General features: G+C 45.3%; 1 protein-coding gene across 3 annotated transcripts in view; it reads right to left on the bottom strand.

Annotated features, from left to right (window-relative positions):
* Positions 1–430: 430 nt before the first annotated feature.
* LOC147897964 (protein root UVB sensitive 6-like) overlaps positions 431–15,026 on the bottom strand; it is a 126,292-nt gene continuing 111,696 nt past the window's right edge. The window contains exons 13-14 of one of the 3 annotated variants that reach the window (XR_015541675.1): positions 1,209–1,364; positions 431–895 (exon numbers count right to left, since the gene is read on the bottom strand). Coding sequence is in view for 1 of the 3 variants with exons in the window: in XM_087380340.1 (XP_087236466.1) it covers positions 1,311–1,364 (54 nt within the window). In the remaining 2 variants the exon portion in view is untranslated. Of the gene's footprint in view, positions 1,365–15,026 lie in introns of all 3 variants that reach the window. The other 2 variants (XR_015541674.1, XM_087380340.1) reach the window with 2 other exon arrangements.

The following is a 15,026-nucleotide window of genomic DNA, read 5'->3' as shown; positions in this document are numbered from 1 at the left end:
TTGAAATTCTATCTACAAAATTAAAGATGAGATGCAAGTGATTCGAGCTCACAATCATTATTAGATTGTGATATATAGAACTAATGCATCAAGTTTGACATACATCATATCAAACAACTACACACAATCGATAACAAAGGACCCACCAATGCTACTCATGAATTTTCAATGATGTCAACTTAGCGAAAAGTGGTGCAATCACAAACCAAGGGAAGTAAGTATGCCATTTCAGTCCAAATTAGTGCTTCCACTACAAATGACACAATGAAATTCAATTACATCTTTGTAATAGGAATTATACACATAAATGTATAGTTATTGCTATTAATACACTTAAGACAAAAAAATGTGGCCATGCCGAAAATTCACACAAGCGGAAAAGGAGTGGGCAAAGGGAGAGGCATCTAAAGTGAGCTTTGAGGGGCTTTGAGGTAACAAAGTTTCTAATTACATATAGCACAGTACAAGACTCACGAGTGTCTTCCTACTCATGATTAGTGTAACTTTACCACAATTTGTCCCTTCTGCTTCCTTACACGATATTGTTGGACACATTGTCCATGCATATACATACATACTCTGCACAGACATACTTTGCCACAGGGTTATTTACTTGCCATGGATCCTTTGTGGTAAAATCTTGGATACTCTTTTCTTAGATGCACTGATTCGACATACATTCAATATACACTCCCATCTGCACAATTACGAAGTTATGTACTGCAGTACGAGGTCCCACCCATATGCTCATAGACACATTACCAGTTTGATATTATACAAACTGCAGGCCTGGGGCTTCCGAAGTGAGATGTTTTGATAAGACGAGAACGGTTGCAAAAACAATTTGAAATGGACTGGATTGTCCTTTCTTTGCTCCTTCCTGCAAAACTGGTCTCTGGAAAATCTAAGATTAACAGGTATTGGGACCAAAAAGATCACAAACAATGCTATTGTTAATCAGCAGTTCCCACTTTGTCAAACAGGTTTCTGCATTACAAATTTGGAAAGTGTTAGGCCCGAGATTTTTCGCATATTCAGTAAGGAGCCTGATCTTTCGAGAAACTCTGACACAGGCATAGAGCAATAGAACTCAAGCAATATGCCACCAAACAAAATCAGTAGAGAGTAAAAGAATCCAAAAAGGTATGCATTTGACACTAGAAATAGAAGAAAAAAGGGGAAAAAGATAGAGAACATGGCCCTCTTACCAAAAAATGTGGCCAGAGCATACTGTACAGCTCCTGACAACATAGTAATAACAACCCCACAAATGGCTATGTGATAAACCTTTGCAATTTGGCCCAATTTTTTTAGCATAAACGCAGTTCGCCAGGATTGAGCCAGGACTCACCTAAGATCCATCCCTGTAGATGGAAAGGGTACTTAGTTCGTGGTTGCCATCTATAAAGAGAAAAGCTTATCTTGACTTATACTCTTAGCAGACTTGCTTTGACAAACAAACAAGGAAGAGGAGCAGATCAGCCTTAATATTCATTAACAACTTGCTGTATGGTCACTGGTGAAACTTTTTCAGGCAAAATGGAGATGCTGTTGCATGTTAACTAATTCAAATCCTCCTAGTATCTAACTTTCTGGCTAATCTAAGCAACACAAAATAGTTTGTTTCACAAAATGGTGTCACTCAAACAGCATGCAAAAAAGTCACAATGCCAGCTAGAAATTCTCTTTACCATGCAAGGCACACATATACCAAAGGAACATGAAGCAATCACATGCAACAGCGTGTATGCTGGGTGAATGAAAGCAATCCACACTTAGAACTTCAGAGATGCTAAAAACTAGCAATCCGGAGAGTGAATGAAAGCGGGAGGCACCTCTGATTTGGGTATGAGAGGAGTTTCGGAAGGTCCTCGAATCCATCTCTGAAAAGACAGTGGTATCATCCACGGATCTCGTAGTAGACTAGGCTGCAGAAGGTGAAGTGGTCCTCTAACTCGACCTCATGCCACTCACATAATGTGCAGATACAACTCTCTCTGGGGATCCCCTCTGCTCGTCCACTCTCGATACTAAGTCGGTGTGATGACACATGGAACTGTCCAATGGAAATCCTGAGTGAGTGTGGTAGGTGGATCTGAGTGTACCTAGGCGGCATGGTTGACACATACAATCACGTTCGATGCATACCGTTCCATATTAGTCCAGTACTAAGCGAACTAAAAAATCTTAGGCTTACGTCCGATGGTACGTTCGACACGTTCGATGCATACCGTTCCATATTAGTGCAGTACTAAACGAACTAAAAAATCTTAGGCTTACGTCCGATGGTACGTTCGATACCCCAAAAGAAAGACAAAGATTTTAGAGTTTTGGAGTAGGTAGTTGTACAAGCTTTAAAACTTGTACAAACATGTAATATAGGTGCTTGATGGAGATAAAGAGGGAGAGAGATGAAGATGCTTGATGCAGCTTGAGCCTCATCACTTGTTGGAGATGGAGAAGGGAGAGTTGAGACTCAGAGTCGGAGGTAGATGCTTACTATGAGATCATAGTGAGGAGAGAGGGGGTTTATATGGAACCTTGCCATTTGGGAGGCCCAAAATCAGTTTGGCAGAACCACCACCAATAACAAAACCAGTCATCCAAAACAAACGAACGAAAAAAAAAAAAAGAAAAAATGAAAAGAAAAAAACGTACGGATTGTACGGTACCATACGGAACAGAACCAAATGCACGGAACGTTCCGTACGTTGAACGAGGGCAACCATGCTAGGCGGGATAATGAAACCCTCCTCGGAGATGTGTAAGCAGTGGTCCTAATAGAAACTGAGCTTCACATGAAGCTCTGTCTGTGCCAACCAGGTCCTAAATGTGTGTAGCTGTAAAAGATCCTCTCGAATGATCGGGTTGAGCTCGTTACCACGAAATGGGACAAACGGAGCATCAATGTTGTACTGGAAGGGTGGCATCCTGTCTATACAGAAGCCCAGTCTCCCAAACCATATGCATGTGTGTGCGTACCAGCATCTCTGATCACCCTAAGCTGCTAGTGCCATGGAAGAGGCTAGCGCCAACCATGGTAGTTTCCGACGCCCTGCAGTACAGGAGCCATAATCTCGCACGCAGTATAGATAAGTGATAGTCTGGAATGCTGCATCTAACTACAATGGAGATGCCCCGATCTCAGCCTAAATGACTGATGGGGAACAAATGGCTTACTGCAAATCATCCGTGATAACAAGAGAACCTGTAATCTCTCCACTCGAGTCCACTCTATATCAGATAGGTCTAGCCCCTAGCAAGGGCTGCCATACATGCCCGCAAGTTGAACCAAGGAGTCGAAAAGGAGAACCTTGGTCCGTCACCGCATCCCAACGATGCATCCATGGCATACCCAACAAAACGTCACAACCTGCAAGGGGCATAATATAAAAGTATTTGCTGTCCATGAAAGACTGAATATGCAAGCACAACTTTCCTATGATAGGTGACAGGAGTGGCGAACTCTGGGTTAGCCATATCGGCTTCACAGCTCGCTCCCATCTTGTCCGCTCGAATGCCCAATCTCGTTGCCATCTCTAGAGAAACAAAGTTGACCTTTGCACCTGGATCAAAGAAAATAAGAGCTGTTTGATCCCGAACCTTACCCCAAGCTCTGCATAACTCAATTTCCTCACCCTGGGGCTGTTCACTGATCACATCAAGCATCAAACCAGCCATGTGATCACCTTTGCCTGCATCAGCCTTCTCCTCATTCCACTTTGGACAATCCCGAGACACATGACCTCGTTCTTTGCATTTAAAACATCTATTTTCTTCATACAGAGTTTTTCGCTCCTCTAGACTCAAATACACAGCTGCCTTTTTATTGTTTTGTCGCCTCCCTACAACAAACGCAGCTTTCTAGCAATTAGCCTTCTTTATTTTGGAAAATTGGAACCCAGATCTCTTGTCTATGTCATCCTTCTTAGATTCCTGCTTCTCTCCACCTTTGAACCCAGAAGTCTTCCCCTGCATCAAAGCATATGCCGTGCTAACATTCTAGATAAGCTAAGACATATTGGAGACTTTAGTCTTCGTGCAGTAGTCTCTCAATTCCTTAGGCAGCCCGCAACAATATTTCTCAATCTGCTGAGTAAAAGGGACAATCTGATTGGAGCTAACAGGCAAGAAGACCGCCCTATTATACTCCTCTAAATTATGGCAATTATTGGAAGTCAGCTCATGCCAAGCAGTCATGATACCTACCTCAAAAGTCATAATAAGCCACGCAGCTGAAAACACCTATTTGAAACCTACCCTGTTGGAGATATCATAGTCAAAGAGTGTGTTGGTGTGAAGTGTTGGTGTGTAGTACTACGTAATCTAGTACTAGTCTATGTGTGTGTCTTGTGTGAGTGCCACGTGTCATCATGGGACTTATCCCATACGCACTAGGTGCTAGTGTGTGAGTGAGTAGCCTATATAAGGCTTGTACTTCACTTGTCTTTTTATACTTGATGAATGAATGAAAGCCTTCATGTCTTCATTTAAGCATCATTTCCTCACACCCTAACCTTCTCTCTCTCTCTCTCTCTCTCTCTCTCTCTCTCTCTCCACCATGTTTCTAACATGGTATCACAGCAGGTTTACCCTGCCATAGCTGCCACGTCATCCTAGACCTAACCCTAATTCTGCTCAAACCTTTCTTTCTGCAGCTGCCGCAGCCCTGCACATTTCCAATCAGATACAGCCTCGTTTCTGTCTCCTTTCAGCTGCTTTCTACCCTTTAGGTTTCTGCACAGCTGCCATCTTTGCTGCCCATTCCGCCTCTGTTTTGCAGCCCATTTGCTCTCCTTTCTGCACACGTAGCCTGTCCATTGCCTCCCCTTCATAGCCACCTCTGTTCAGGTCTGTTAGAAGCAGCACGTGTGGAAATTCGAGCCATTTCAGAGCATCTTCATCCCATTTTTAGGGTTTCCAGGCTGCTGCAGCAAAGCAGGCCATCCATGCGCGTTGGTTGCAGATTTTCGAGCTATTTGGAGGCATTTTTAACCAGTTTTGGAGCTCCGGCTTGCATTTTCAAGGTGTTCTAGGGTTGCTATTGCAGAACTGCCTACAGCAGAGGCATTTTCAAGGTATTTCTGGTCTTTCAGCCTGTCCAAGTCCATCGATTTTCAGTGTGAAGACTTGCAGCAGCATCTCGGTGTTCTTTGAATAGCCGACTGAGCATTTTGGAGCTCTCCTGGAGGTTTGCTACTTCATTTCGGAATACCTAGAGAGTTGTTTCATACATTTTTTAAATAAAGAGTGATATATTCCATTCAAAACGAATCATACAACAGGTGGGAGAGAAAGTACTCTATCCCTAGCCTCAACAATGTGGCAAAAAAGCCATGGTGGTGGTCTAAAATGCCACGACATCCCAAAAGGGGTCAAATGAAAAAATAATGAGCAGTCCCATGTCCTCATGAAGGATATAAGTCTCCCACGAGCTGCCAAAGAGGTGCCTGTACACCGCTCCCACTGACTCCTGAGAGTGAAGATAATCTCCGCCCAAATGGAAGCGAGAGTGTCAGCCTCCGTGCATAAATGGCCCCCAAGGACAAAAGAACATCGCGAACACCATATCCGCCATAGGGTAATGCTGGAAATCACCTCCCAGGCTGACCCTACAGCTGAAGAAGGCAGGGAATCCTGAGCTGGTACAGGTACCAAAAGCAAATTCTGCGGCTCCATGATGCTGGCCTCTGTGGGACCCCGTCTCTGGCAACGCTGCATGAAGAAACCGTGGTCTCCTGGCTCTGACTCAAAGAGAATAAAGGCTCCAGATCCTCTCCCCCAAAGGGCAGCGCCCCATGTCATCAGAAAGGACTCAGATGTAACATGTGAGAACAACTTGAAGATACCTGTCCAGACCACTCTAGAGCTGGGGCAGCTCCATAAACAATGCTTACTAGATTCCTCTGCAAGCTGACAACGCATACACAAGGAGGGTCTACCCATCTGCTGAAGCCAACTACCCACAGGTATGCCCCTATGTATAGTGACCCAAAGAAAGTAGGAGGCTTTCCTAGCTCTACTGATGCCCCAAAATTGAGTCCAGTAGCTCAGCAAGAGCTCTGCAGTAAGTCCATGTGCGTGCCAATGCTGTGAGGCAGATGGTAGGTGATGAGAGTCTCTCTGCTGAAGCCTGTAACCTGCCCTCGTCGAGTACTGGAAAAAGGAAAGAGGACGAACGCCTGCCACCGGAGCAGGCCATGCCCACTCACCTGGGTCCCAATCAAGCTCTGCAAGAGATCGACCCTGAAAAATCCAAAGTCTCCATCTAGTATCCTCTGCAATGGTCTACCTGGAAGGATCTGTGGCCCATTCCTTACCCAGGCAACCAATGACCCTGACTCTCTGCCAAAGGAGCTCCTGTCGATCCAAGGGCTGAGTGGGATACAATTTGTGAGAGGAGACCGTTTCAAAATAAATAAACGGTGCTGGTCCTAAACGAACTCCAATGCATAGCCCAACCTCACTAAAACAACTTGACCAAGTACAGATGGGGTGAACATAGGCTGGATCTGTAAGTATATCCCTCCACTGCTGAGGAATAGCTCTCATGATCAGTAGTCTAGTGGCAGCAATCTGTCCAAGTGGCCCGTGTCTATCTCTGATCACCTCCTCTGACATCTCCACACCTCCCCTGAACCAATCTCCAATTGTCACAACCCCCTGAGCATGCCATCGGGCCAACGGAGTCCTAAATTCTGTACCAAGGTAAGATCCCTGATACCAAACCAGGGGGTTATGGTAAAGTGGTTGTCGGACAATTTCCTCTCTGGAGGAGGGAACTGCTTTGACGAGGTGCTGTCGCAAATGATCCCATATCTGAATAAGCCTTTTCATAAGTGGTGAGGAAGGCTGAGAATGCTGGTCCGTCAGGAAGATCCAACTAACTCTACCTACCCACTGGCCTGCTGCTCTGGGGGTACACTGGTGAATCCCATGCAATAGGAACTGCTTCCACGGCTGATCTCTTGGAGTTAAACCTCTAACAAGAAGTTTGACTAAAAGGGCTCTGCTCTGCATCTCCGGATCAAAAACCCCAAGTCCTCCCTGCGAGGAGGGTAAAGTGATAGTATCCCATGAAACTCTGGCCCTAGTGTCCTCAGAACCATCACCACCACTCCACAGAAAGTTCCGAAGCAATCTCCTCACCTGACGGATCGAGTCAGCATGAAAGCACCAACATGACGCAACGTACCACATAGTCGCTAGTAGAACCTGGCAGCGCTCTTCCGGCCAAAGAAAGTCTAGCCGTACTCCAGTAGGCTAGCTTTCTCCGGATACTCTCAAGAACTGGGGCAAACTGTTGCATCGTGTTTCATACATTTCAAGTAGTTCACACAGGATCCTCGCTTCCAAAAAATTCTGAATTCTGATGTGCAGCCAAAGAAAAGGAAGCCCGATGATAGGGATGGGGATGCTGAAGCTAACAAGAGACCACATGTCAGCTTTCAGGATCAGCCCTCTCAAAACCTCTATGGTTTGCGGCAGCAGCCCAATGCTATTTTGGGGTCGACTCAAGATAATAATTTTCAGTCCACGTTTTTCCGGACAGCAAGGAACTATGGCAAACCAGGAAATGTGTGAATTAACGTGTCCAACAGCTGGTGGATGATCTCGTAGACTTCAAAGTGCAAACCCTAATGTAACAGAAGCAAGAATACACCTTGAAATGCAGAACTGAATGATCTCGAATCAAAGAGCAGTAAGTAGATGCCCCTAAAGTGGTAAATGAACCAATAGAAGAGTACTTGTGGGCAGGATAGTGCTCAAGATGCTACGAAATCCTGAAGAGGGTAGCTAGAGGGGCACCAAATGGAAAGATATAGCTTGATTCCAGTAAGTAGATGCCCCTGAAGTGGATAAATGAACCAATAGAAGAGTACTTGTGGGCAGGATAGTGCTCAAGATGCTACGAAATCCTGAAGAGGGTAGCTAGAGGGGCACCAAATGGAAAGATATAGCTTGAAACGAGAGAGAGAGAGAGAGAGAGAGAGAGAGAGAGATTATTTCAAACTAGTATGTTGTTTTCTATTTGAGGGGATGAGTGAGGGAGAGAGAGACATAAAATAGTAATTTTTTTCTTCATTAGTATAGGAGGGATAGATATAGGAAGGGAAAGAGAGAGAGAGAGAGAGAGAGAGAGAGAGAGAGAGAGATTATATTTCAAGCTATATCTTTCCATTTGGTGCCCCTCTAGCTACCCTCTTCATGATTTCGTAGCATCTTGAGCACTATCCTGCCCACAAGTACTCTTCTATTGGTTCATTTATCCACTTCAGGGGCATCTACTTGCTGCTCTTTGATTCGAGATCATTCAGTTCTGCATTTCAAGGTGTATTGTTGCTTATGTTACATTAGGGTTTGCACTTTGAAGTCTACGAGATCATCCACCAGCTGTTGGACACACACATTTCCTGGTTTGCCATAATTCCTTGCTGTCCGGAAAAACGTGGACTGAAAATTATCATCTTGAGTTGACCCCAAAATAGCATTGGGCTGCTGCTGCAAACCATAGAGGTTTTGAGAGGGCTGATCCTGAAAGCTGACATGTGGTCTCTTGTTAGCTTCAGCATCCCCGTCCCTATCATCGGGCTTCCTTTTCTTCGGCTGCACATCAGAATTCAGAATTTTTTGGAAGCGAGGATCCTGTGTGACCTGCGTGAAAGCACTCATGAAACTCTGCATCTGTACCCTAAATAAATCCACATCCTCCTAAACAATCCAATCATCTGGATGTTCATCAACATGCTGGGACACCTCTATTGCACCCTGATGATCATCATGAGTCTGAGACATCCGCTCTTCTTCTTCCTCTCCAGTAAGATTCAGAGATCTCTCCCTATGAGACATATTTACGGAATAGTATGCTGTCTTCTTCGCCTAGTCTACTGGACTTGCACCAAGCCAACCACAGGCTCCCCTCTTGAAGAAGTTAGGTGGATCCCAGCAATGGAACCACTGAAACCAGCCTCAACAACGTAAAGGGTGGTAAGATCCACTTAATTACAGCATACACACAAATGATTATGCACCACAGATTAAATCACAAGAAAGCAAGAGCGCTCCTACTCAGGTACAAGGACACCGATTGGACCCAAGCGTTGGCGCCCCTTGCGGTATTTATTTAACATTCATTTGAAGCCAAGCGGCTGATTACAAAGGTCTCTGGGAAGCTGCACCACAAGCAAACCAATGCCCACAGACTCCCCGTCCACCTTGTAATTCCTAGCTCAACTCCAAATGGTGAAATGGCATCCAATTACTAGACAACCCTCTATCCTCAGTCAACCAAAGCATGCAATAAAGACCCAAAAGAATCCACTGTCTATGCCACACTTGCAATTGCACAACCAAGTGCCCAACCAGCCAGACACGCCTAAACAACTGCAAGACAAGCCCTCAACAGCCAAAATCTAGTGCAATCAATCAACTAAGCACTTCCAAACATGCTGCCTCAATCTATAGCCTCTCTGACCACTACCCAACAACATTAATCAACCTTTCTTCGCGAGGAAAGATACCCAAATGCAACTAGCTAGCAACCAATCAGGGAACGGAAAAAGCAGGCAAAAAGCAAGCCTTCTTCTACCCAGCATCCACAGAAGATAGGTCACCAGGACTGGAATACCCTCAATCCTGTAGAGAAAAGTTGATTCTGCTATGGCACATCCCCAATAGCAACTTAGAAGAGAACACCCACGCCTAGAAAGTTACCAAAATCAGCAGCAACACCCTGAAGCTCCTCAGAATTAAATCGCAAGTTCCCTGCAGAGCTTGGATAGCCTGGAAAGCAAATTGCAATCTCCAACAGCAGCTTGGACATGTCGCAATCTCTTGGAACAAGTCGCAACCACCTGGAACATCCCGGAAGACATGGAGATCAAATCGCAATCTAAAGAAGACACTGTGGCAGAAATCACAATCTGCAACAGGCTCCTAGATCAGGTGCGATTTCTTCTGGTAGGCTCCGGATGCACTACAACTGACCCTTGCTTATGGCAATTTCCCTTGGCAGGCTCTGGATGGCTCCCGGCAGATGGCAATTTGGCTCTGGATGCACTTGGCAGGCTCTGGAAGCTCGTAGTGATGATATAACTCCTCTAGAATTGATTTTGGCCTTCTTCCCCCAAAAACAGGGCTCTCTCCTCTTTTTGGAGTCGTGTGCTAAAATTAGCAATTTTTACAGACTCACAATTCCCAAGGGCCCACTAGGAAATTTTAATTCCCCGAATCCTGCCCCATGGCCGGACCCTCGCGCCCCAGAGGCTCAAGGTAGTCATGCGCAAATTACGGAAGTCGCAAACCAAAGTCTCATAATTTCACGTCGTCGTGACAAAGAGAACCACGTCCTCCATCACCCCATGAGACAGCTTGACCGACACAGATACGAGAGCTCTTCGCATCTCACCCGAGAGCCATCATGTCAACTAGATACATGGAGCTTCAGCATGTACTCGGTGCATTACCCTTGAGTACTTGATACTATTGGAACTCAACAAGGGCCTTAGTGAGCCCTTTGCTTCAGCCCGCAGTGGCTTTCACTACTTGCATATCACAGAGGAGGGTTTCATTGACCCACCAGGATACATGCAAATCCACTTACCGCACTCATTGAGGATCTCTATTAAGCAGTTTTGGGTGTCTTCACATGACTCCGTATCGAGAGCGACAAAGCAGAGGGCCTGCCCAAGGGAGAGGCGCATATGCACATTATGTGACACACAGGAGGTTGAGACGGAGGAGCACTTCATCTTCAGGTGTCCTGTTTACTATGAGATTCGAGTGCCCAACTGCCTCTTCAGAGAAAGCTCTAGGGTTTGGTCCCGATTCCTCTCCTATCCAAACTAGCAAGATGCTTGGCGGCTTTCATTCATGAGCTAGTTAGGCACCACGAGAGACTACTTCGATCACGGAGACAGGAGCAGACTTCTTCCTGGGCAGATCCCTCTAAAAGTGCTATTACGGAGTTCTTCCTGCCAAATCATATGGACCCTCACGAGACGAGGCCTCGACATGATCATGACCCAGAGCAGCCAGTGACTCAACAACTCAGACAGAGGGTTGACACGCAGATTACACTCGGGGAAATCCCCTCCCTGTTCAAAGTCGGCCCGGCCGACAAGGGTTACTATAGCCCTTGTTAGGCGCAGAGCTATGACCAAGAGACGTCACAGGGCCGCATATCGCCGCTTTCATGTCTCCGTTGCCTCATCCACCCTGATGTCCTAATGATGATGATGATGATGAGATTGATATGTAGTCGACCACTGACATGATTGTTGTACTTAGTAATACTGTTTTGCATTTTTGCATTCTGCATTGGTGTGGATGCTCGTTTAGTAGCTCCACCCTTCACAGCTCGTTTGTACCAGGATTTCATAGTCTCATAGATCCATTGGTCTTCCGAAGACTTTAGTAAACATTCTCATAGACCCATCGGTCTTCCGAAGACTTTAATAAACGCATGCAATCTCCCTCATCCATATGCGTATGAGAAAGCTCTCGCTTCAAAAAGGAAACTCTGGCATCATTTCTTGCTGCAAACATACTCTCTAATATCTCCCAAGCTGCCTTTGATGTCTTGCATGACTGAATGTGAGGTATAATGAACCCCTTGACAGAGACATAAATCACTGATAGAGCTTGTGCATCTCTAGAATCCCATCTTTTCTACTCTGCTCTGGGAGCTCCTGGAGCGGCAGCTCCAACTACTTGTGCTGCCTTTTGACCTCTACCCCTGCCTCTAGCTGTAGGAGTGGCAGGTGTGGCCACAGTATCTAGTCTTGCTTCATCTCCATTGACATAATCCCAAAGATGTCTGCCAACCAAGATATTGCGAACCATAAAACTCCACAAGGAGTTGTTGGTGCCATCCAACTTATCCTCCTGTGTGAGGACTCCGAACACCTCATTGGAGCCATTTTTGCCAAATAAACTCAAAAATACAGCAAACTGAACGAGTAAAATACCTTCCTGGGACGCAAAATGCACGAGTAAAATCTGCCAAAGAAAATCTGCCCACAGTGACAAATACTATCACAACCTATCAAAGGCTCAAAATGCACCACAATGCTCTGCTGAATGCCCAAAAATCTGCAAATAGAATCTGCAAAAAGTGACAAAAGTCTGCAAATTGACTCGTACTAAGTCCAGAAATGCTTGCAAACTTCCAAAATGCTCTTTTAATTACAAAATTGCAACCCAAATGCAAAAGCCCCAATTTCTTGTGGGAAATTGCATACAAAAGAGGGCAAATGGTCTGAAAGCCCCAAATGTTGCACAATTTGCACTCTGCCTGCAAAAGCCCCGAATTTTGGGGTGAAATTGAGCAAGTGTCACTCACATTTCAAGTCTCTTGCAAACAGCCCCAAATTTCCACCCGCTAAATCGAAATGCCAAACAATGGTACAATGCACAAATAAACCTCCAAATGGACCCTGCCAAGAAGGACGGACGCCTTCAACTTGTACGGAATTGACAGTACCGAATTGTCAGTACAGATTCTATTCAATTGTACAGACAGTGTACTGTCAAAATCCATACACCTGTATTGATGTACGGATAGAACTGACAACGGGACTGTATGGCGTGTGTGCTGATGTACGGACGGAATTGTACGACAAGGCTGTACGGACAAATTAAGTACACTAATCATACGGCCTGTCGGTACGGTGCTCCAATAGAAGTGTACGGAATGCAAGACAGTTGGTACTGTACGGCACAGCCTGTACAGGCGAAATCGTACGGACTGTGCGGCGAAATCGTAGGGGGACCGTGCGCTTGTACGCATGACATGTACGGAGATGTATGGTTGAAACTGATGTAGTTCGCACGTGCGGCGTCACAGTACAGACTGACAATCCGTACGTTGTACGGACGATGTGCTACAGGGTTGGCGATGAAGCTGTATGGACAAGAGCTGAAATGTGGGAGCTGGGAGCAGGGAGCAGATCTAGGAAGGAGAGTTGCTTTGATACCAAATGTGTGAAAAATGGAAGAGAGCAAGAGTGAGCAAGATGGAGAGTGAGCTGAACGTAGGTCACTCCCAAAGTGTATTGAATGAAGTGTAGTACAATGAAAGAGATGAGGGTTTTGTTCAAGTGACGAAACCCTATCTAATCACTAACCGTAGTTAGAGATTAGACTGTGGTTAGGGGAAAAAACCTCTAAGAGGAAAAAGTGCCCCTAACCCGCTTATTACATTACACTGGCCATTGCCTAGAATATAATAATAATTCTAACATATGCAACTTCAATGAGTGGCTCTATTACCCCGAAAGGTCCATAGTATTTGGTTGAGAGTTTTTGTAGGCTATCTCATGGGCTATCCACAGATGCCAGTTATATACCTAGATGAATCCAAGAACATTCCCAAACTCATCCTCTAAAAACACAACATAGTGCAGTTTCAATCCCACTTCTACCTTGGTATGAGCCTTGTAGGCCTAGTTATAGTCAGTTAGGACTATTGATACAGTTAGTTTATGTACCATCTAGGTCAATTAGGACACTTAGTCCAGTTAGGATAGTTAGCCCTAGGGTTTTGTTATGTTGGCTCTCCACCTCCCGGCTCTCCACCTCCTCGTTATCTTACCCTCTCCTTCTCCACACACACACACTTCCTGGGCAGATCCCTCTAAAAGTGCTATTACGGAGTTCTTCCTGCCAAATCATATGGACCCTCACGAGACGAGGCCTCGACATGATCATGACCCAGAGCAGCCAGTGACTCAACAACTCAGACAGAGGGTTGACACGCAGATTACACTCGGGGAAATCCCCTCCCTGTTCAAAGTCGGCCCGGCCGACAAGGGTTACTATAGCCCTTGTTAGGCGCAGAGCTATGACCAAGAGACGTCACAGGGCCGCATATCGCCGCTTTCATGTCTCCGTTGCCTCATCCACCCTGATGTCCTAATGATGATGATGATGATGAGATTGATATGTAGTCGACCACTGACATGATTGTTGTACTTAGTAATACTGTTTTGCATTTTTGCATTCTGCATTGGTGTGGATGCTCGTTTAGTAGCTCCACCCTTCACAGCTCGTTTGTACCAGGATTTCATAGTCTCATAGATCCATTGGTCTTCCGAAGACTTTAGTAAACATTCTCATAGACCCATCGGTCTTCCGAAGACTTTAATAAACGCATGCAATCTCCCTCATCCATATGCGTATGAGAAAGCTCTCGCTTCAAAAAGGAAACTCTGGCATCATTTCTTGCTGCAAACATACTCTCTAATATCTCCCAAGCTGCCTTTGATGTCTTGCATGACTGAATGTGAGGTATAATGAACCCCTTGACAGAGACATAAATCACTGATAGAGCTTGTGCATCTCTAGAATCCCATCTTTTCTACTCTGCTCTGGGAGCTCCTGGAGCGGCAGCTCCAACTACTTGTGCTGCCTTTTGACCTCTACCCCTGCCTCTAGCTGTAGGAGTGGCAGGTGTGGCCACAGTATCTAGTCTTGCTTCATCTCCATTGACATAATCCCAAAGATGTCTGCCAACCAAGATATTGCGAACCATAAAACTCCACAAGGAGTTGTTGGTGCCATCCAACTTATCCTCCTGTGTGAGGACTCCGAACACCTCATTGGAGCCATTTTTGCCAAATAAACTCAAAAATACAGCAAACTGAACGAGTAAAATACCTTCCTGGGACGCAAAATGCACGAGTAAAATCTGCCAAAGAAAATCTGCCCACAGTGACAAATACTATCACAACCTATCAAAGGCTCAAAATGCACCACAATGCTCTGCTGAATGCCCAAAAATCTGCAAATAGAATCTGCAAAAAGTGACAAAAGTCTGCAAATTGACTCGTACTAAGTCCAGAAATGCTTGCAAACTTCCAAAATGCTCTTTTAATTACAAAATTGCAACCCAAATGCAAAAGCCCCAATTTCTTGTGGGAAATTGCATACAAAAGAGGGCAAATGGTCTGAAAGCCCCAAATGTTGCACAATTTGCACTCTGCCTGCAAAAGCCCCGAATTTTGGGGTGAAATTGAGCAAGTGTC

This window comes from Dipteris shenzhenensis, chromosome 10 (genome assembly GCF_047967505.1).
Source record: "Dipteris shenzhenensis isolate YYH24624 ecotype China chromosome 10, Dip_SZ_1.0, whole genome shotgun sequence".
Taxonomy (NCBI): Eukaryota; Viridiplantae; Streptophyta; class Polypodiopsida; order Gleicheniales; family Dipteridaceae; genus Dipteris; species Dipteris shenzhenensis.
Note: the sequence above shows the minus strand (reverse complement) of the source record. Positions and strands in the feature narration are given on the sequence as shown.